The 20,683-nt window shown below is 41.9% G+C and overlaps 1 protein-coding gene across 3 annotated transcripts in view; it reads left to right on the forward strand.

Moving 5' to 3' along the window:
- Mapk6 (mitogen-activated protein kinase 6) overlaps positions 1-18,957 on the forward strand; it is a 44,016-nt gene extending 25,059 nt beyond the window's left edge. For 2 of the 3 annotated variants that reach the window (XM_045160552.1, XM_045160553.1), the window contains exons 3-6: positions 1,083-1,227; positions 7,725-7,889; positions 12,258-12,459; positions 16,627-18,957. In XM_045160552.1, the coding sequence (XP_045016487.1) occupies positions 1,083-1,227; positions 7,725-7,889; positions 12,258-12,459; positions 16,627-17,722 (1,608 nt within the window). In that variant the 3' untranslated portion in view covers positions 17,723-18,957. The remainder of the gene's footprint in view (positions 1-1,082; positions 1,228-7,724; positions 7,890-12,257; positions 12,460-16,626) is intronic. The other variant, XM_045160554.1, reaches the window with a different exon arrangement.
- The last annotated feature ends 1,726 nt before the right edge of the window (positions 18,958-20,683 follow it).

The following is a 20,683-nucleotide window of genomic DNA, read 5'->3' on the forward strand; positions in this document are numbered from 1 at the left end:
TTAGTCCCAGTACTTGGGAGGCACAGTTAGGAGGATTGCTGTGAGCTCTGGGTTATCCTGGGCTAGAGTGAGACCCTACCTCGAAACAAACAAACAAAGATTCATAGCAATTTACCTTGAAACAAAGAACAAAAATGATTCATAGCAATTTTTCTCTTACAAGTGCCCTGATTTCATGTAGAACATAATAGTATTTTCAAAACAAAGCCCTGGTCTTTTAATTGTAAGTTGAAATCTTATGTTGGTCCTTGATGTTTCAAAAACAAAAGAGGCTTTGTTTTGGTTGCAAAGGATCCTGGGAGTTCTTTTGCTTGGCTTTCCATAGCTCATGTCTAAAACAGACAAATTTTTATTCATACCTGTTGTCTCATTGGACATCTTTATTTCATTAAAAAAATAAAAGCCTTTCACAGAAAAGAAATTGAGTAATAAACTGAAATGGATGCCCATGTCTTCTCTGTAGCAGTGAAAAGTTGTGGGTAGAGCACAGGGTTAGAGTTCCTTCCATTTCCACCTCTGGCTGGTGGTGTCACTTTAGGCCGTGTCTTTAGCAAACACCATTATGTCTGGAGTGTTATCATGGATTTAAGATTGACTGTCACAGTTTCTCAGTGTTATTTTCAGGGTGAAACAAGGTTGTGTGTGTATATTTTTGCCAAACACTCTGCATGTGAAATAATAAAATAGACTGATTAGGAATGGGCTGTTTAGTAGAGCCAGAGCCCCCAGGTTGTCATAAGTAGAAACTAATGCTCTTTCCCCTACTTTTCTCTTTGTTGTGAACCCTAACTACTCCATAATTATCTTAAAACTTGGAGAGAAAACTAGTTTCTCTTCTGAGACAAGTCTTGACTTTGTGGCCTGGAGTTGGCAGTAAGTTCTTGTAGTGTATTCTGCTAAGTGTCTTAGGATGGCATATCCTCCAGGAATGGAACAGCCTCCAGAGTGCATGCACCTTGAAGCCGGGCCTGGCAGTCAGTAGTGCTTTAGAGCTTAATAATTACTATGTTGTTTTTTGTTTGTTAAGGGGGGTTTCTTTAGCTAAAGTAAAATAATTGAAGTATGTTTTGTTTCTTTCCTAGGGTCATCTTTCTGAAGGGTTGGTTACTAAATGGTACAGATCTCCACGTCTTTTACTTTCTCCTAATAATTACACTAAAGCCATTGACATGTGGGCTGCAGGCTGCATCTTTGCTGAAATGCTGACTGGTAAAACCCTCTTTGCAGGTATGTGAAAAATAATTATTATCCTACAGAAGAGTAAGTTTTGTATTTAAGATTTAGAACAATTAATTGTCTCAAGGATTCAAATACAAAGATAAAATGATCTTAGTTTAAAAATTGAAGCTGGGTGTGGTGGCACATGCCTTTAATCCCAGCACTTGAATTGCCATGAGTTCGAGGCCACCTGATACTGCAGAGTGAATTCCACATTAGCATAGGCTAGAATGAGACCCTACCTCAAAAAACAAAAATAAACAAACAAACAAAAAAAAATTTGAGCAAGCTGGGCATGGTGGTACACCCCTTGAGTCCTAGCACTTGGGAGACAGAGGTAGGAGGATCACTAGGAGTTCGATCTTGAGGCTACCTGAGTGAGTTCCATGTCAGCCTGGGCTACAGTGAGACCCTACCTCCACCCCCCCAAATGAGAAAACTTAAGATTTTGTTTGTTTTGAGGTAGGCTAAACTGGAATTCATTATGTTGTCTCAGGCTGATCTTGAACTCACAGCAATCCTATCTCTGCCTACCTAGTGCTGGTGTGAAAGGTGTGTGCCGCCACACCCAGTGAGAAAACTTAAGCTTTAAATTTTTCATGAGATTGGTCAGAACTCCAATATTCTTTTCTGTACACCATCTCATTTCATATTTTATTTCCTACTTTCTATTTTGTGACCCCATATTGTTTGTTGGTGATCTGTGTTAGGTGATATCTGTCTGAGCTGCATTGTATGAGTACGTAGCATTTCCTGGTAAAGTGTTTTACTTGTTGAAAATCTCAGCTCTTCCATTATGCTTGTAGTTTGAACCACTATACCCTTTTGTCTGACTGCTGTGACCTTTCATAAACAATCAAACAATTATTTGTGTTGCTAGTGCTATGAGTGTAAAAAAGTATAGGAGAGAACTTAGTGACGATGAGAAGCAATGAATAATCTATGAAAAATGCCATGTATCATATAGTATGATTGTTTGCTCTTACTTGGTATGTACTGTAACCTGTGAGGTAACAAACTGTCAGTGATAGCTGGAAAGGAAGTCAAAGAGTTTCCACTGTGATAAGAATTTAGAATTGATCATTCAGCTCAGTGATAGAGTGTCTGCCTTGCATACAAGAAGCCCTCAGTTAGTCCCGGTACTGGAAAAATAAGAGAATGTATAATTCAGTACATTGTGTATGTATAGGATTGTGAAAGCACTTCACTTAACTATAAAGCATTTTCACTCTTCTTGTGACTTTATTTTTCCCATTGCCCCAGCTCATAGTACCAATCACTAATCTGCTTTCTTTCTCTCTCCTTTTTTCTTAATCTCTTGTTTTTTTTTTTAAATTATTTATTTATTTATTTGAGAGCGACAGACACAGAGAGAAAGACAGATAGAGGGAGAGAGAGAGAATGGGCGCACCAGGGCTTCCAGCCTCTGCAAACGAACTTCAGACGCGTGCGCCCCCTTGTGCATCTGGATAACGTGGGACCTGGGGAACCGAGCCTCGAACCAGGGTCCTTAGGCTTCACAGGCAAGCGCTTAACCGCTAAGCCATCTCTCCAGCCCAATCCCTTGTTTTTTTTGAGATAGGGTCTCACTCTAGCCCAGGCTGACCTCCTGGAACTCACTACATAGTCTCAGGGTGGCCTTGAACTCATGACGATCCTCCTACCTCTGCCTCCCGAGTGCTGGGATTAAAGATGTGCACAATCACACCCAGTTTACTAATCCACATACTATCTTTGGATTTGCCTGTTATAAACATTTCATGTCAGTGAAATCATAAATTTGGCTTTTGTTGCAGAGTTCTTTCACATAGCAACATTGTAGAGGTTCATTTATATTGTGGAATATGTTAATACTTTTTAATTTTTTTTTCTTTTTTTTCGAAATAGGGTCTTACTCTAGCCGAGGCTGACCTGAAATTCACTATGTAGTCTCAGGATGGCCTTGAACTCACAGTGATCCTTCTTCCTCTGCCTCCTGAGTGCTGGGATAAAAGGTGTGTGCCACCATGCCCAGCCTAATACTTTTTCTTTTTTTCTTCTTTTTACTTTTTCATTTTAATTTAATTTAATTTATTTGAAAGAGAAAGAGCCAGAGAGAGAGAGAGAATGGGTGTACCAGGGCTTTCAACTGCTGCAAACAAGCTTCAGATGCACGTACCACCTTGTGCACCTGGTTTACATGGGTCCTGGGGAATTGAACCTGGGTCCTTTGGCTTTGCAGGCAAGTGCCTTAACTTAAGAGCCATCCCTTCAGCCCTTAAAAATACTTCTTTCTTATGGACATTTACTATTTCACTGTATGGATCTCTTTCATTTTGTTTATCATCAGTTGATAAACATTTGGTCCCTCCTTCCCTCCTCCTTCTTTCTCTCTTTTCTCCTTCCTTCCTTCCTTCCTTCCTTCCTTCCTTCCTTCCTTCCTTCCTTCTTTCTTTCTTTCTTTCTTAATTCTTTAATTCTTTCTTTCTTTCTTTCTTTTTCTCAAGGTAGGATTTCACTCTAGCCCAGACTGACCTGAAATTCACTATGTAGTCTCAGGGTGGCCTTGAACTCATGATGATCCTCCTACCTCTGTATCCTGAGTGTTGGGATTAAAGGCGTGCGCCATCCTGTTTTTAGATATTACCAGTTTGTTATAAAGGGAAGGCATATTTACAGTGAAACTAAGTTTGAGATAATGTCAGTAGTTTCGATATCACTTATTTGTTTTTTGAAGCAAGGTCTCACTCTAGTCCAGGCTAACTTACAACTCACTTTGTAGTCCAGGCTAGCCTCAATCTCAGTGATTCTCTTACCTCAGCTTTCTGAGTGCTGGAGTTAAAGGTATATGTGCCACCATAGCCATTGGGTCTTTACTTTCTGACCATTATTTAAATATAAGTACTGAAAAATCATTAGGTCATACTCCAGGTCAAATAAATGGAATTAGTAAATATTGCTGAGTTAATTATACAGAGGTGTTTAATATATTTAATTAATTTTTTTAAAATTTACTTGAGAGAGCGAATGGGCACACTAGGGCCTTCAGCCACTGTAAATGAACTCCAGACATGTGCCACCTTGTCTATCTGGTTTACATGGATTCTGGGGAATCAAATCTGGGTCCTTTGGCTTCACAGGCATATGCCTTAACTGCTAAGCCATCTCTCCAGCCCTTAATATATTTTAAAGTGTTCACTTGACACATTCAGACATTGTTCAAGTGTAGCAGTAAACAGAATTGGACATAATCCTCATGGTATAACAGGAATGGTATGTGAAATCGGGTGAAAGCTAGAGGTTGTAGTTCCTTACTAGAGGCATTAGGGTGGGTAGGTGGGGTTGAGTGTATGTTCCATGAAGGTAGCATGGAGTGCTAAGTGATTATTAGATGTAAGGGACAAATGCACATAGCAACAAAAGGGAAAGACTAGACTTACCAGAAATCTGGCTCTGATCCGCGGCGATCACAATTGGGGCATTTCTAGTAGGCGCCCAGGTTGTTGCTGTAGTCAGTGCTTCAGCCAGCCAGCCAGCCAGGAGGTTTTCCTTTGGGAAGCTGCTATTTTCTCCTGTTCCATTCCACTTCTTTGTCCCAGCACTTTTCTCCTTCATCTTCATTTTATCCTTTATAAAAATGAATGTAGGGCTGGAGAGATAGCTTAGTGGTTAAGCACTTGCCTGTGAAGGCTAAGGACCGCGGTTCAAGGCTTGATTCCCCAGGACCCATGTTAGCCAGATGTACAAAGGGGCACACGTGTCTGGAGTTTGCAGTGGCTGGAGGCTCTGGCATGCCCATTCTCTCTCTCTCTCTCTCTCTCTCTCTCTGCCTCTTTCTCTCCCTCCCTCTGTGTCGCTCTCAAATAAATAAATAAATAAAAATGAACAAAAAAAATTAAAAAAAAAAATGCCCCCCCCCAAAAAAAAGGCCAGGCTTTGTGGTGCATGCCTTTAATCTTATCACTCACGGGAGGCAGAAGAAGGAGGAGGATTGTCTTGAGTTCAAGGCCATACTGAGTCTACATAGTGAATTTCAGGTTAGCCTGGGCTAGAGTGAGACCCTACCTCAAAAAGCAAGCAAGCAAACAAAAGATTGTTTCTCTGCTGAAACTGTGAAATGGCTACTCACAGACTCAGGTGAGGCTCACCCTTTGTGTATGGAACCATTCTAACTTCTTTCCCTGCTGTCCCTAGCTACTCATTTGAGCCACATTTTCTGTTTCTGGGACAAAGTAGTTCATTTTCTTCTTGGGCCTGTCTTCATCTCCCTCCCTGTCATTTCCCTCCCTTGACCTGAGCTGCTCAGTGAGGTCTTCGTGATCATCCTTGTTCTTTCTCTCTCCTTTTGAGACAGGATCTCATGTAGTCAAGACTAGCCTCAACCCCTGATCCTCCTGCCTCCGCTCCCAAGTACACAGGTCACAGGTTTGTACCACCCCACATAAAGTTAACAGATTCATAGCCCTGCTCCTGACAGTGTTGTCTGTCTCACTCTCTTAGCTGCTCTGTTTTTCTTGGTGGTGTGTGCCACCATTTTGTGTGCTGTGTATTTAGTTAGTCATTGTCATCAAAGCACTGGGGTTTGCCTGCTCTGTTGCACAGCTCTGTTTCTAGGATCCCTGTTGCAGCTGAAATTAGAATTGAGTAAATAAATGAATTTCTAGAAATTAGTGTGAAGACAAACTTTTTTTTTCTTTTTATTCCAGGTAGGTCTTACTGTAGCCCAGGCTAACCTGGAATTCACTACATAGTCTCAGGATGGCCTTGAACGCACAGTGGTCCTCCTACCTGTGCCTCCCAAGTGCTGGGATTAAAGGGGTGCACCACCATCCCTAGCCAGAATTTTTCATTCACCTGTTCAGCATAAAATTTCCTCTTTTGTTCCTTTATTAGTGCTGATTAAGCCTCACACAGCTAAAGAAACTGCGCTTGCACAATCGAGTGTGGCCTACCTTTTATCCTTTGTTTGTTTATTTTGTGTTCCTCAAGTGCCAGGGTCAGGAACGTTGCCCATCTTTTACTGAGACAGGATCTCGTTGGCCTGAAGCTCACCACTTAGTCTAAACCGACTGGCCATTGAGCCCCAAGGATCCTCTGTGCTGTCCCTCTCCAGCTCTGGGATTACACACACCCTACTATGCCCAGCATTTTAACATGGGCTCTAGGAACCAAACTCAGCTCTTCATGCTTGCAAGGCAAGCACTTTACTGACAGAGCTATCTCCTAGCCTCCACCTTCATTTTATTGATGACAAAACAAGTCCTAGAAGATGTTGAATATTGTCTCCAAGTTAGTTTTTTATCAGCGGTACAGCTGAGAATAGACTTTCAGCCCTCCCCACCCCATCATCCTTGCTCTTACCTTTTCTTTTTCCCTCTCAACATGATCTCACTATGTTGCCCAGGCTGATTTTAAGCTTTAAATCTTCTTGTCTCAGCATTCTGAGTGCTAGGAATACAGGTCCACACCACCACTTTCAACTGAAACCAGGTCTGGAATCCAATTCGTTTCATTTTTTCACTCTTTTGTGTGATAGCCTCATACCAAGACCCCAAAGAAGTTGGCTTCCTAAGATAGCAAAACATCTAACATTCAATGCCAGTAAGCTGAAGGGGGTAGATGCTTTCTTTTGTGTGTGGGTTTTTTTTTTTTTTTTTTTTTTTGAGGTAGGGTCTCACTCTAGCCAAAGCTGACCTGGAATTCACTATGTAATCTCAGGGTGGCCTCGAACTCACAGTGATCCTGCTACCTCTGCCTCCCAAGTGCTGGAATTAAAGGTGTGTGCCACCATGCCCAGCTTTGTGTGTTTTTTAAAATTTTTCTTTTGATTTTTAATTTCAAGTTTTAAATAATTAATTTTATTTATTTGAGGGGGAGCAGGTAGAGAATGGGTGCACCAGGGCCTTTAGCCACTGCAAATGAACTCCAGACACATGCACCACTTTGTGCATCTGGCTTCTGTGGGTCCTGGGAAATTGAACCTGGGTCCTTTGGCTTTGCAGGCAAGAGCATAACTGCTCAGCCATCTCTCCAGCCTGGGTTGTTTTTTTTTTTTTTTAAGACTGATATTTTCCTTTTACTTACTTATTGGAGACAGAGAGAATGGACACACCAGGGCCTCTAACCACTGCAAACGAATGTGCCACCTTGTGCATCTGACTTTACATGGGTCCTGGGGAATCAAACCTGGGTCCTTTGGCTTTGCCAGCCAGTGCCTTAACTGCTAAGCCGTCTCTCCTGCACCCCTTTACTGCTTTTTAAAAATAGACTGTTATGAAGCTCAGGTGGCCTCAAACTCTGCCTGATCCTCCTTCCTCTACCTCCCAAGTGCTGGAATTATAGGTGTGTGCCACAATGCCTGAATTGATAGCTGTGCTTTTTAAGTACACTGGTGATAGCAGAGAAACTTGTTGCTTAATGATTTGATCAAAGCTGTTTCCCCACTATTGTTCATTGCAGTGTTCAATTAAGTGCACAGTGGAGAATGCTTACTTAAGTCATGTTGGTTTTCCTCCGCTTTCAACCAGGTGCACATGAACTTGAACAGATGCAACTGATTTTAGAGTCTATTCCTGTTGTACATGAGGAAGATCGCCAGGAGCTTCTCAGCGTAATTCCAGTTTACATTAGAAACGACATGACTGAGCCACATAGACCATTAACTCAGCTGCTTCCGGGAATTAGTCGAGAAGGTATTGAGACTTGGGCGTATGGGTGGTTGTGGCATTCAGAAGTCCATGTTGAGTGTCTTCCTCAATTGCTCTTCCACCTTTTTTTCTCAAACAGGGTCTCTTACTGAGCTCAGCACTCACCCGTTTGTCTGGACTGTCTGGGGGTCATTCTGTTCTCGCCTGCCCAGCGCTTGTGCCACCATGCCTGACTTTCACAGGTGTTAGGGATCCACATTCAGGTCCTTACACTTACATATCAAATACTTTACCCAGTGAGCCAACTAGTGTGTGATTCAGATGTGGGAAAGAATTGAGTAAGGGAAAAGGAGAGATCTTTAGGCTAGGAAGAGGTGGAAGAAAGCAAGATATCTTGTGAGTTTGTGGGTTTAGTGTTAAGAGTGTGATGTGCTCAGGGTGAGTCTGTGCGTAAGTTTGTGGTTTAGTGTTAGTGTGAAGTGCTAGGTGTGAGCCTGTGTAGTCTTAAAAAAAAGAAACTTAAAATCAGATCATTGACTTCTAAGGCCATTGATTTCACATCTCATAATGGAGTGATACACTTCAGGATATAAAGCTATAAATAGACTTTTGTAGTAGTTATAATAAGGTAACATTTTCTAATAGGAAGGACAGGAAAAAAAATAGTTACCTTACATCTTTAAAAATTTGGTTAAAAAGAAAAAACGCCCGGTGTGGTGGTATATGCCTTTAATCCCAGCACTTGGGAGGCAGAAATAGGAGGATTGCTGCGAATTTGAGGCCAGCCTGGCACTACAGTGTAAGATCCGGTTAGTCTGGGTAGAGGGAGACTCTATCTTGAAAAACTGAAAAAATGAAAATAATAATTGGCTCAGTAGCAGACCACTGCCTACTAGCATGCACAAGGACTTGGGCTTGATCCCTAGCACCACATGTTACTTATACATAGGTATATATCATATATATAAATACAGAGATAGCCAGGCGTGGGGGCGCATGCCTTTAATCCCAGCACTCGGGAAGCAGGGGTAGGAGAATTGCTGAGAGTTCGAGGCCACCCTGAGACTACATAGTGAATTCCAGGTCAGCCTGGACCAGAGTGAGACCCTACCTCGAAAAACCAAATAAATACAGAGATATATTTTTATATATTATTATATATATATATATATATATTATTTATTATATATTATTTTATATATTTATTTATTCAGAGGTAGGGTCTCATTCTAGCCCAGGCTGACCTGGAATTCACTGTGTAGTCTCAAGCTGGCCTCAAACTCATATTAACCCTCCCACCTCAGCTCCTGAGTGTACCACCACAGCTAGCCAAAGTTGTATATGTAATATTCAACTACATCAAAGTCAGAATGGTATAGTTCTCTCAATAATCAAAACAGTCAGAGGGCTGGGGATGTAACTTAATGGTAGAGTGCTTGCTTAGCCTGCATAAGACCATGGGCTCAATCCCCAGTACTGAAAAAATAAAAAACCTGTTAGCATCATAATCTTTCTCTTAATGATACATCCATTATTCACGTCACTCACTTCGGCATTGTATATAATTTGGGTCAGTGTGTATCAAAGTGTGTAAGGTGGCAAGAATCACAAAATCGGCACTGTCTTTTTTTCTCATATGTACTCAGAACTTATAAATGCCTACTGAGGGAAAAGTCTGATTTCCTTTTCAGAAGTTACAGATTCCTAACTGGGTATGGGCCTGTCTTTACATGGAATTCTGTGTTAGCTCTGTTGCTCCTGACCTTGTAACCACTGTCACAACATCCCTATCTATAACTTGGGTCTCAGTCACCTGGGGACAGCTCTAAAATGCACTGACTGGGAAGAAGGCAGGCAGGGAAGGGAGGGCGAATTGGAGCTCTCCATGGATGAACTGTTCAGGAAAGAAGGCACGACCTTTGAAGCATGTGTAGTCTTTCTGATCCCTTGAATCTTCTTTCCACCTTCGTAGGGTGGGGCCTGTACCTTAGCTTTGAATCAGGCTGAATATTGGGCTGATACTCCAAGTTCACTATTGAGCAAATGTCCTTGATATTCACATGTGGCTGATTATTCATATTCAGGCACAATGCAGAGCATGCTTGAGACTAAATAGATGATATTCCATATGCGCCGTCCTAGCCCAGTTTCTTCTTTTTCATTGAGGTAGTGTCTCACGGTAGCCCAGGCTGACCTGGAACTCTGGAGCTTCAGGTTGGCCTCAGACTCTCTGTGATCCTCCTACCTCAGCCTCCTGAGTGCTAGGTCTTAAGGCACGTGCCACCACACCCGGCTTAGTTCCTTTTTGATTGAGTTCTGAGGTAATAGGGGCTTGGTAAAAATAATACATATTTTCTTTTTTAGTTTTACAAGGTAGGGTTTCACTCTAGCCCAGGCTGACCTGGAATTAAATATGTAGTCCAAGGTGGCCTTGAACTCACAGCAATCCTCCTACCTCTTCCTCCTGAGTGCTGGGATTAAAGGTGTGTGCCACCGCACCTGGCCATATTTTCTTTCCATATTCCAATTTATGGTCTTCAGAAGAAAAATTCAAATAGGATTGTGTACATATGAGTGCATGCATAAGACTACTGGGGACCTACTCTGTTAGTATCTTTACATGAATGCCTTCTTTTCCATTTCCTTTCATCTCACACCCTCTTCTGCATGGCTGAGCCTGCTTCTTTGCACATTAGCACACTAGTACTACTGAAGCATATAGATGGCTTCTGCAGAGCAGAGCCATTTGTAATGGGCAGTGATGGAACATTTCATATATGTGTGCCCCGTTGTGCCTTGGGAGCTCATTCTAGCTAGTTTCTTTTCTGCCTCTTCATCTTCCTGCTAGCTACAGTTACCAGGATGTATGACTGACTGCCTTTCCACAGAGAATGTGGTTATTTGAGTTAGCCTTTCGTAAGTGCCTTGAAACACATGGCCTTCAGGTATTAATCAAGAGACTCTTATAGAGCCAAGAACAGCTTGACATAATATGAAATGACTTCTTAGTAGTATAGAAGTGGGGAGAAATGAGGGGAGCACAAGAAGTTGACTCTGCCTCTTACCAACAGATCTTTCCTCTGTGTAGTCCATATTGGATGATTAAGGAGTTGGATAGATACTGTGAAGCACATGTTAATGAGAGGTTTAGGTTTTGAGAGGGACTGTTTTCCCTTTAAGAGAGAAAGCAAGGAAGGATAAGATGGCATGTGGGAGGATAGGTGCCCACACAGTGAACAGGTAGGGTTGAGATAAATATGCAGTGGATTTGTCTGTTCAAAAGGCTAGAGGAGGGCTGGAGAGATGGCTTAGCTGTTAAGTGCTTGCCTGTGAAGCCTAAGGACCCTGGTTTAAGGCTCGATTCCCCAGGACCCAAGTTAGCCAGATGCACAAGGGGGCACACATGTCTGGAGTTTGTTTGCAATGGCTAGACGTCCTGATGTGCCCACTCTCCTCTCTCTTTCTCTCTGCCTGTCACTCTCAAATAAATAAATTAAAATAAACAAAAAATTAAAAAGGCTAGAAGAGATAGAGAGAAATATGGCCAAATAGCTAAAGTGAAATTGAAATTCCACATTTGAATTTGTACTAAGCCAAGGCATGTGATTGTGCATGCACTTTTCATCAGTACGGTGTGGAGCTGAGCATGGTAGAATGCAACTTGTAACCCTAATATGTTGTGAGGTAAATAGCAAGGCCAAGGCCACCCAGAATCATGTCGTTTGACCCTATCTTGTGCCACAGGCTGGGGTAGAGGGCTCGATTAGCATTCACAAAGCCTGGGTCAAGCTCCAGCACTTTTCAGGAAATAGCACGTGCAGGAGTGTGATCTGAGATTACACTGAGGAATTAGGTTGAACCATACGAAAGTGCTGTTTTTGACTTTTTAAAATTTTTAAATTAATTAATTTGCAAGTGTGTGGGGGTGGATATATGAGAATGGGTGTGCCAGGGCCTCTTGCCACTGCAAATAACACCAGATCCATGTGCCACTTTGTGCATCTTACTCACAAAGTTATTGGTGAATTGAACAAAGTGGTCAGGCTTTACATGCAATCTTCTGTAACTGCTTAGCCCAGCCCCCTGACAATTTTTTTTACTGACAAAAACAGCAGTTTCACATAGTTTAATATAATAAGTACTTTTCACATATTTACTATGTTGTTGAAAGAAATTTTTTTCTTTGGCCTATTAGTGAGGTAAGAAATTTTATTTCTCTGACAAAAATTAACTCACATTTTGATAGTGGGGTCCACTTTTCCCTCTTTGAATTGCTGGTTAAGATGCTTTGTTCATTCATATTCTGTAGTAAGAAGTGGTAAAGTAGACATATTTCACTAGATAAGAGCAACATTTTCAGCTTTCCTACAGATCAGCAGTTTATCTCTCAAAACTTTCCCCTCTTCTCCCTAGCACTGGATTTCCTGGAACAGATTCTGACGTTTAGCCCCATGGATCGGTTGACAGCGGAAGAGGCGCTTTCCCACCCGTACATGAGCATATACTCCTTTCCCACTGATGAACCCATTTCGAGTCATCCTTTCCACATTGAAGATGAAGTTGATGATATTTTGCTTATGGATGAAACTCATAGTCATATTTATAACTGGGAAAGGTAATTGATCCTAAATTAGAGAAACATTGACTTTTCAGTGGTCCATAATGCAGTGCACTTTATGTTTATACGCGTCTTAAGGTTTTAGTAATGGCACCTTAAACAGCCTTTCTGTAATTTAGGTATTTAACAGCCATTAGCTGGCACAGCTAAGGCATGATGAAAAAAAGGGATATTCCATAACAACTAAAAAGGCATGTTAATAAAATTCTAAACATTCAAAAGTGAGACTGTGCAAGGTAACAAATGGAATGATTTTAAACTACTGCTTTTATGAAGTCACCCAACTTTTTTTTTCCCCCAGTTTTGAGTCAGGTTCTCACTGTAGCTGAGGCTGACCTGGAACTCTCCATAGCTCCGTGCTGACCTATATCAGCCTCCTTAGTGCTTGGATTAAAGGCATGAACCATTACCCCTAGCTGTCAGCCCCATTTTTTTTTTTTTTATGAGAGAGAAAGAATCGGCACACCAGGACCTCCAGCCACTGCAGTTGAACTCCATCCACCCCAATTTTTTTTTTAAATTATTTATTTATTTGAGAGAGAATGGGCACGCCAGGGCCTCCAGCAACTGCAGAGGAACTGCAGATACATGTGCCACCTTGTGCATCTGGGTTACGTGGGTCCTGGGGAATCGAACCATAGTCTTTTGGGTTTGCAGGCAAACACCTTAACCACTAAGCAGTCTGTTGCAGTCAGGTTCGCATTGCTGGTAGAAATCACCTGACCAAGAGCAGCTTGTGGGAAAACGTGGTTTATTTTGGCTTACAGGCTCGAGGGCAAGCTTCACAATACTAGGGGAAAACGATGGCATGATCAGAAGATGAACATCACTCCCTGACCAACATAAGGTGGACCATAGCAACAGGAGAGTGTGCCAAATACTGGCAAGGGGACATTGGCTATAACACCCATAAGCCTGCCCCTAATAATACACTCCCTCTAGGAGGCATTAATTCCCAAATCTCCATCACTGGGAACCTAGCGTTCAGAACACCTAAGTTTATGGGGGACACCTGAATTAAACCAACACATTCTGCTCCTGGCCCCCATGAACCAATAACCATACATGATATAAAATGCAATGCATTCATTCAACTTTAAAAGTCCCCATAGTTTTTTTTTTTTTAATCAATTCCAATGATATTCATACATCCCTATAGTCTAAGATCTTTTAAATGAGGCATAATACCAAAAAATAACCTCAAAAACCCCATAATGGCACAGAATAAACATTCACACTGCAGAAGATGGCATTGGGCATAGTAAAGAAACATTCAGTCAATACAAGATTTATTAAAACAACAAGGGCAAACATCAAACTCAGCAGCTTCAAGTCCAACAACTCTAGGCAATGACAAATCTCCAAGTCCGATAATTCTAACCAGCAACAAGTCTCTGGCATTCCAATTCTGTCCCTCCAGCTAGGCTATTCACAGTCCTGGAAAACTTCACTGGGGCCAGCAGCTTTTCTTAGCAGCCATCTTATGACCCCAGCATCTCCACTGGGTCTCTACTGCAATCCACAGTTCATCCTCATGGCCCCATGGGGTCTCCATGCAGGCATCCAGCAAACCTGCTTCACACTGCCCATGGCCATTTCCAAAACAAGGTCGTGTTGCAAACTTAATAGCCCTCTCTTTCCTGCATTTCTTATATTCCACAATACCAGGTAGGGTGCCAGTTTGTTAATCCAGGGGGGAATAAAGCAAACTTTGCAGAATAAGACACTCCTTGAGCACTCAGGCCCTCTTCAAAAGAGTCTACATTCTTCCTGTTGCCCCATTGCAGGTCAGCTGGCACAATCTCAAAGGTTGTAATCTCTCAAACAATTTACAGGAGAAATGGGTAGCAATTTAGTCCCAAAGATTTCATTTTTTTCTGTGCCATATCCCTCTGCTCACACCAGTTCATTTCTATGCAGAGCAACCCTGCACAACTTTTCAGGACATGGGCATAACAGCAAGCTTCCCATACAAACTGCTAGCCCAGTCCAGGCACAGCTCTTTCTTACCCTCATAAGCCAAACCTCACAGTCCATACTTCTTACTGCATTCAGGTCTTTCAACTCTGACCAGAATAGTCCATCAAGCTGTACTTAACAGCACTGCAAGGCATCTCTTAGGCCAAGGTATCAAATCCTTACTCATTCCTCTTGAAAATCCGTTCCAAAAGGCCATAGCCACACAGTTAGGATTCTAGCAGCAATCCCACTCCTTGGTACCACTTTACTGTTGCAGTCAGGTTCACATTGCTGGGAAAAATCACCCAACCAAGAGCAGCTTGTGGGAAAAAGAGGTTTATTTTGGCTTACAGGCTCGAGGGGAAGCTCCACGATGGCAGGGGGAAACGATGGCATGAGCAGAGAGTGGACATCACCCCTGGACAACATAAGGTGGACAATAGCAACAGGAAAGTGTACCAAACACTGTTATGGGGAAACTGGCTATAATACCCATAAGCCCACTGCCAAAAATACACTTCCTCCAGGAGGCATTAATTCCCAAATATGTATCAGCTGAGAATCTAGCATTCAAAACACCTAAGGTTATGGGGACACCTGAATCAAACCACCACACCATCTCTCCAGCCCATCCCCCAACTAGTTCTGTTGGCCTCCCTTTGGGTGTGGCTCAGTCACTATATTGTGTACATCAATAAGCAGATGCCATTTTCAGTAGCATGTGTCCATGGAGACAGGTGATAGGCTCATCAGTAGACCTTCCTTACAGCTAGTAAACATGTAAGATTCCTGGTTGAGATTAGTGATGTACAGTGCGTGTGTGAAATTGGTTGAATTGAACTATAGCTATGCCAACCACCTAGATAATTACCTGTGTTGAGTCTGAATATATGGACAATAGGATAGAGAAATGGGAATCCATCTTATTTAAGAATAGAGGACTCAGGCTGGAGAGGTAGCTTAGCAGTTAAGGCACTTGCCTGAGAAGCCTATGGGCTCATGTCCGACTCTCCATTGCCCACATAAGCCAGCCACACAAAGTGACGCAGCACACAAGGTTGCACATGCACACAGGGTGGAGGGGTGCACATGCTTGGAATTTGATCGCAGTGGCTGGAAGCCCTGGCGTGCCAATTCTTTCACTCTCGCATTAAAAAAAAAAAGGGCTGGAGAGATGGCTTAGTGGTTAAGGCGTTTGCCTGCAAAACCAAAGGACCCAGGTTTGATTCCCTAGGACTCACGTAAGCCAGATACACAATGGGTCACACACATCTGGACTTTGCCATGGCTATAGGCCCAGCCACACCCATTCTTTCTCTCTCTCTGCCTGCCTATTTCTGTATCTCTCTCTCAAATAGATAAATAAAAATAAAATATTTAAATTAAAAAAAAATGAATAAAGCTGGCCATGGTGGCACACACCTTTAATCCCAGCACTTGGGAGGCAGAGGTAGGAAAACCACTGTGAGTTCAAGGCCACCCTGCGGCTACAGGTCAGCCTGAGCTAGTGTGAGACCCTACTTCAAAAAACCAAAAGAATTACAACGTGCTCCCTCCAGACATAAAATGGACTGGATATCCATGACCTCATAGTGCCTAACACTACCTGCACAAGACCATCATAAGAGGAGGAAAAGATCATAACATCAGAATAAAGGACAGGGACAGACTGATTGAGATGGGGAGGGGATATGATGGAGAATGAAATTTCAAAGTGGAAGGGGGGGGAGGGTAATACCATGGGATTTTTTTTTTTTTTAATTTTTATTAACGTTTTCCATGCCATGGGATATTTTTTATAATCATGGAAAACGTTAATAAAAATTGAGAAAAAAAAAAAGAATGGAGGACTCCTTATGAAATTAAGTCCCCGATTGGCAGTTGTCAAATGTGGTTTTCTGGTGCTTTGTGTATTAACAGAACTTACTGATCAAGATTGTAAGTTCGAGTAGTCAGGGAAAGCTCAGAAGCTTACCTGTTAGTCCTCATCAGCTAATACAGTTGCCTTCACTTAAAGGACACTAGTGTGGCAGGACACACTCAAGAGGCTAAGGTAGGGGATCATGAGTGTGAGGTTAGCCTGGGCTACATAGTGAGGTACTGTCTCAGAAACCAGTGCAAACTAGAAAGCATTCAGTACTGTCCCATAAAAGGCATTCTGAATTTGAACACATGGGTGATAAATCACAATGCATTGTTTTTCAGGTATCATGATTGCCAGTTCTCAGAGCATGACTGGCCTATTCATAACAACTTTGATATAGATGAAGTTCAGCTTGACCCAAGAGCCATGTCTGATGTCACTGATGAAGAAGACGTACAAGTTGACCCTCGGAAATACTTGGATGGAGACCGAGAAAAGTACCTGGAAGATCCGGCTTTTGACACCAATTACTCTACTGAGCCCTGCTGGCAGTACCCGGATCATCATGAAAACAAGTACTGTGACCTGGAGTGTAGCCATACTTGTAACTACAAAACGAGGTCATCATCATATTTAGATAATTTGGTTTGGAGAGAGAGTGAGGTTAACCATTACTATGAACCCAAACTCATTATAGATCTTTCCAATTGGAAAGAACAAAGCAAAGAGAAATCTGATAAGAAAGGCAAGTCAAAGTGTGAAAGGAATGGATTGGTTAAAGCCCAGCTAGCGCTGGAGGAGGCATCCCAGCTGGCTGGGGTGGAAAGGGAGAGGCAGGGATTTGACTTTGATTCCTTCATCGCAGGAACCGTTCAGCTCAGTTCACAGCGTGAACCTCCTGGAGTTGTTGACAAGTTAAACGACTTGAACAGCTCAGTGTCCCAACTGGAGCTGAAAGGCCTGATATCAAAGTCAGTAAGCCAGGAGAAGGAGGAGAAAGGGATGGCAAATTTGGCTCAGCTAGAGGCCTTATATCAGTCTTCTTGGGACAGCCAGTTTGTGAAGGGTGGGGAGGAGTGCTTTCTTGTCAGTCAGTTCTGCTGTGAGGCCAGGAAGGATGAACATGTGGAGAAGGAAAACACCTACACCAGTTACTTGGACAAGTTCTTTAGCAGGAAAGAAGATTCTGAGATGCTAGACACTGAGGCAGTGGAGGAAGGGAAGCTTGGGGAGAGAGGAAGTGAGGCAGGGTTTTTGAACAGCAGTGGGGAGTTCCTCTTTAACAAGCAGCTTGAGTCCATAGGCATCCCGCAGTTTCATAGTCCAGTGGGGTCACCCCTTAAGTCAATCCAGGCCACGTTAACACCTTCCACTATGAAATCGTCCCCTCAGATTCCTCATAAGACATATAGCAGCATTCTGAAACACCTGAACTAAACACTCAGCAGACATTTCTTTGTATTCTTCATGAAATGTGTTTTGTCTTTTTTTATTACTAGTGTTTAAGTCACTTTTTACTTGAATCAGAAGGTGTCATTTAGTAAGGAGTTTATTAGTTCTCAGTTTGTTAAATCCAGACTTTTTTTCTACATGTGAGATAGTTTCATTTAACTGGCATGTCGTTTGCACACAAAAAAAGAGTAGAGCAAAATAATGCAATGCAGGAGGAGACAAAAGAAATGCACTAAGACTAGAACATTCTCACAGAACAATGACTGCTTTACAGGAAACAAAAATCTTGCCTTGAAATTTACACAGTGAGACTGTACATAATTGCATGGAAATATCTATTTTTTTTCCTGAAACATTTTTCATTCATTAGTATTTTCAAGTTTTTCATACTGTACACATTTCTTAAAACACATGATACCAGCAGCAACTGAAAATGAATGCCGAGTTTGGTACACATGTGTTATCTACCTCAAGGTAACAGAAGTATGTGGCAAACATAAACCACCCATAGTGCGTCAGTGTGCACTTCTGTTTAGCCAGCATTTCTTGTAGTAAACTGTTCTTAAGACTCATTCATCACTATCAGTGTTCTGGTGGTCATTCTTTATAGTGAAGTGTTAATACATCACATCTTATTTATTTTAGCAAATCAGTATATTTCCTGTATTTAATTATAAAAGTTAACTTAGTTTAAAATTTTATTTGCAACAACCCTTTTTCCATTTGGCACCATGGTTTGTTGCCTGTCTAGCTGAAGGCATACCGTCAGCCCTTCCTGAGGCAGTCCACGTATGTTAAGTGTTCATTTTAAGTAAAGTACTCACTGTGTATAGGAATCCGTATTTTGGAGGTGCTTGATCTATTTACAAAGAAAATTAGGAATTACTTTATTATAAAATGCTCCTAGAAGTCTTAATTGTGTTTATTTTTCAAAACCTGTAATGTTAAACTTGTGTGCATGGAAGTAATTAAGGTACATCATTATTGTAGCTTAAAAGTTGTACATGATAAGACTTTTTTTGTTTTGTTTTTACTGTATGTTTTTATTGAATGATCTATTCCCCATCCCTAGGCAAGCATGAATAAAAATTAGGTTAAATGTAGCATGTGGCATCTCAGTCTCTTAGACTTTGTCCCATCTATTTTATTTTGCTGTATATTCTCTGTATCTTTGGTTATTCTATTTGAGGAAAAAGGACAAATAAAATATGGCCAGCAAATGTGGCTCCTGTTTCACTGCAAGGAATGAAAATTATCTTCTAGTCAGGCATGGTAGCACACACCTTTAATCCCAGCACTCGGGAGGCAGAGGCAGGAGAATCACCCTGAGTTCCAGTCTACCCTGAGACTCCATAGTTAATTCCAGGTCAGCCTGGGCTAGAGTGAGACCCTACCTCGGGAAAAAAAAAAAAGAAAGAAAGAAAGAAAAGAAAAGAAAAGGAGAATTATCTTCAAGAAAGGAAGTTACTTCTAAAAACTAGACTTTTTTTATTTTTTGAAGTAGGGTCTCACTTTGGCCCAGGCTGAACTGGAATTCATTACATAGTGTCAGGGTGGCCTGGAAGTCATAGTGATCCTTCTACCTCTATCTCCCGAGTGCTGGGATTAAAGGTATGTACCACTATACCCAGCTTGGACTATCTTTTAATTGTGGCTGTAGAAGGCTGGAAAGAGGGGCTGGAAAGATGGCTTAGCAGTCAAGGTGTTTGCCTGCCAAAACCAAAGGATCCTGGTTTGACTCTCCAAGACCCACGTAAGGCAGATGCACAAGGGGGCGCATGCATCTGATTTCATTTGCAGTGGTTTGAGGCCCATTCTCTCTCTCCCTCCTTCTTTCTCTCTCAAATAAATTTTATATATATATATATATATTTAAAAAGCTGTTAGCCAGGCATTGTGGTGCATGCCTTTAACCCCAGCACTCAGGAGACAGAGATAGAAGGATCAACATGAGTTCAAGGCCACCCTGAGACTAATTCCAGGTCAGCCTTAGCTAGAGTGAGACCCTACCTTGGAAAAAAAAAATTATGGGCATGGGAGATGCCTCAGCAGTTAAAGGCACATTCTTGCAATGCCTGTCAGTTCAGGTTCGATTCTCCAGCACGCATGTAAAGCCAGATGTAGAGTGGAGCATGTGTGGTATGTGTGCACCCATACATACATACATACATACACATAATGAAAAAAATTAAAATATTTTTGGGATGTCTGTGTTTGTGTGTGCATGCAGGCATACCTGTGGCCAGAGGACAACTTTCCCAGCAGCCCTTGCTTTCTACCTGGTTTTGAGGCAGGATCGCTCATTTACCATTTCAAAACTGAAGAGCTGGGAAATTGTCTCCACTTCCTGGCACTCAGGAGGTGGAGGCAGGAGGATCAGGAGCTGAAGAACAGTCTTGTCTACATAGCAAAGTTGAGGCCATTCTGAGCTACAAAAGACCATGTTTTGAATGAATGAGTGAGTGATGAATGAGTGAAATAACTTATCTGAGGGAAGTCTAGAGTTACTGGGAAACTTGTTCCTGGTCTTCATGTACATTCAGTACTGTCACCAGCAGTTTCATGGTTTAGATAAGAAATGGTTTAACTGTGGTGAGCTGTTTTGACCTTTGAAAGCCATCAGAGGAGGGTAGACCAAGTACTCTGAAATTCTTCAGAGTAAAACATTCTGGCTTTAGAAGATCCAGGCTGGGTGTTGGATTTCCTTTTTTTTTTTGAGATGGGGCCTTGCTATGTACCTCAAGCTCCTGGCAATCCTTCCTTAGTCTCCTAAGTGCTGGGATTAATGCCTGGCTGCATAGTCAATTTCTAATAACTGTATTTTCTTTTTCCCTCCTTGCTACTAAATGCCTTCTTTATAGGTTTATGAAAACAATGTACTTATTTTTTTCTAAGATGATAGGCTTTTAAAAAAGATGTCAGTGTCTAAAGTCCTAGAACAATAAC

This window comes from Jaculus jaculus, chromosome 10 (genome assembly GCF_020740685.1).
Source record: "Jaculus jaculus isolate mJacJac1 chromosome 10, mJacJac1.mat.Y.cur, whole genome shotgun sequence".
NCBI classification, from domain to species: domain Eukaryota; kingdom Metazoa; phylum Chordata; class Mammalia; order Rodentia; family Dipodidae; genus Jaculus; species Jaculus jaculus.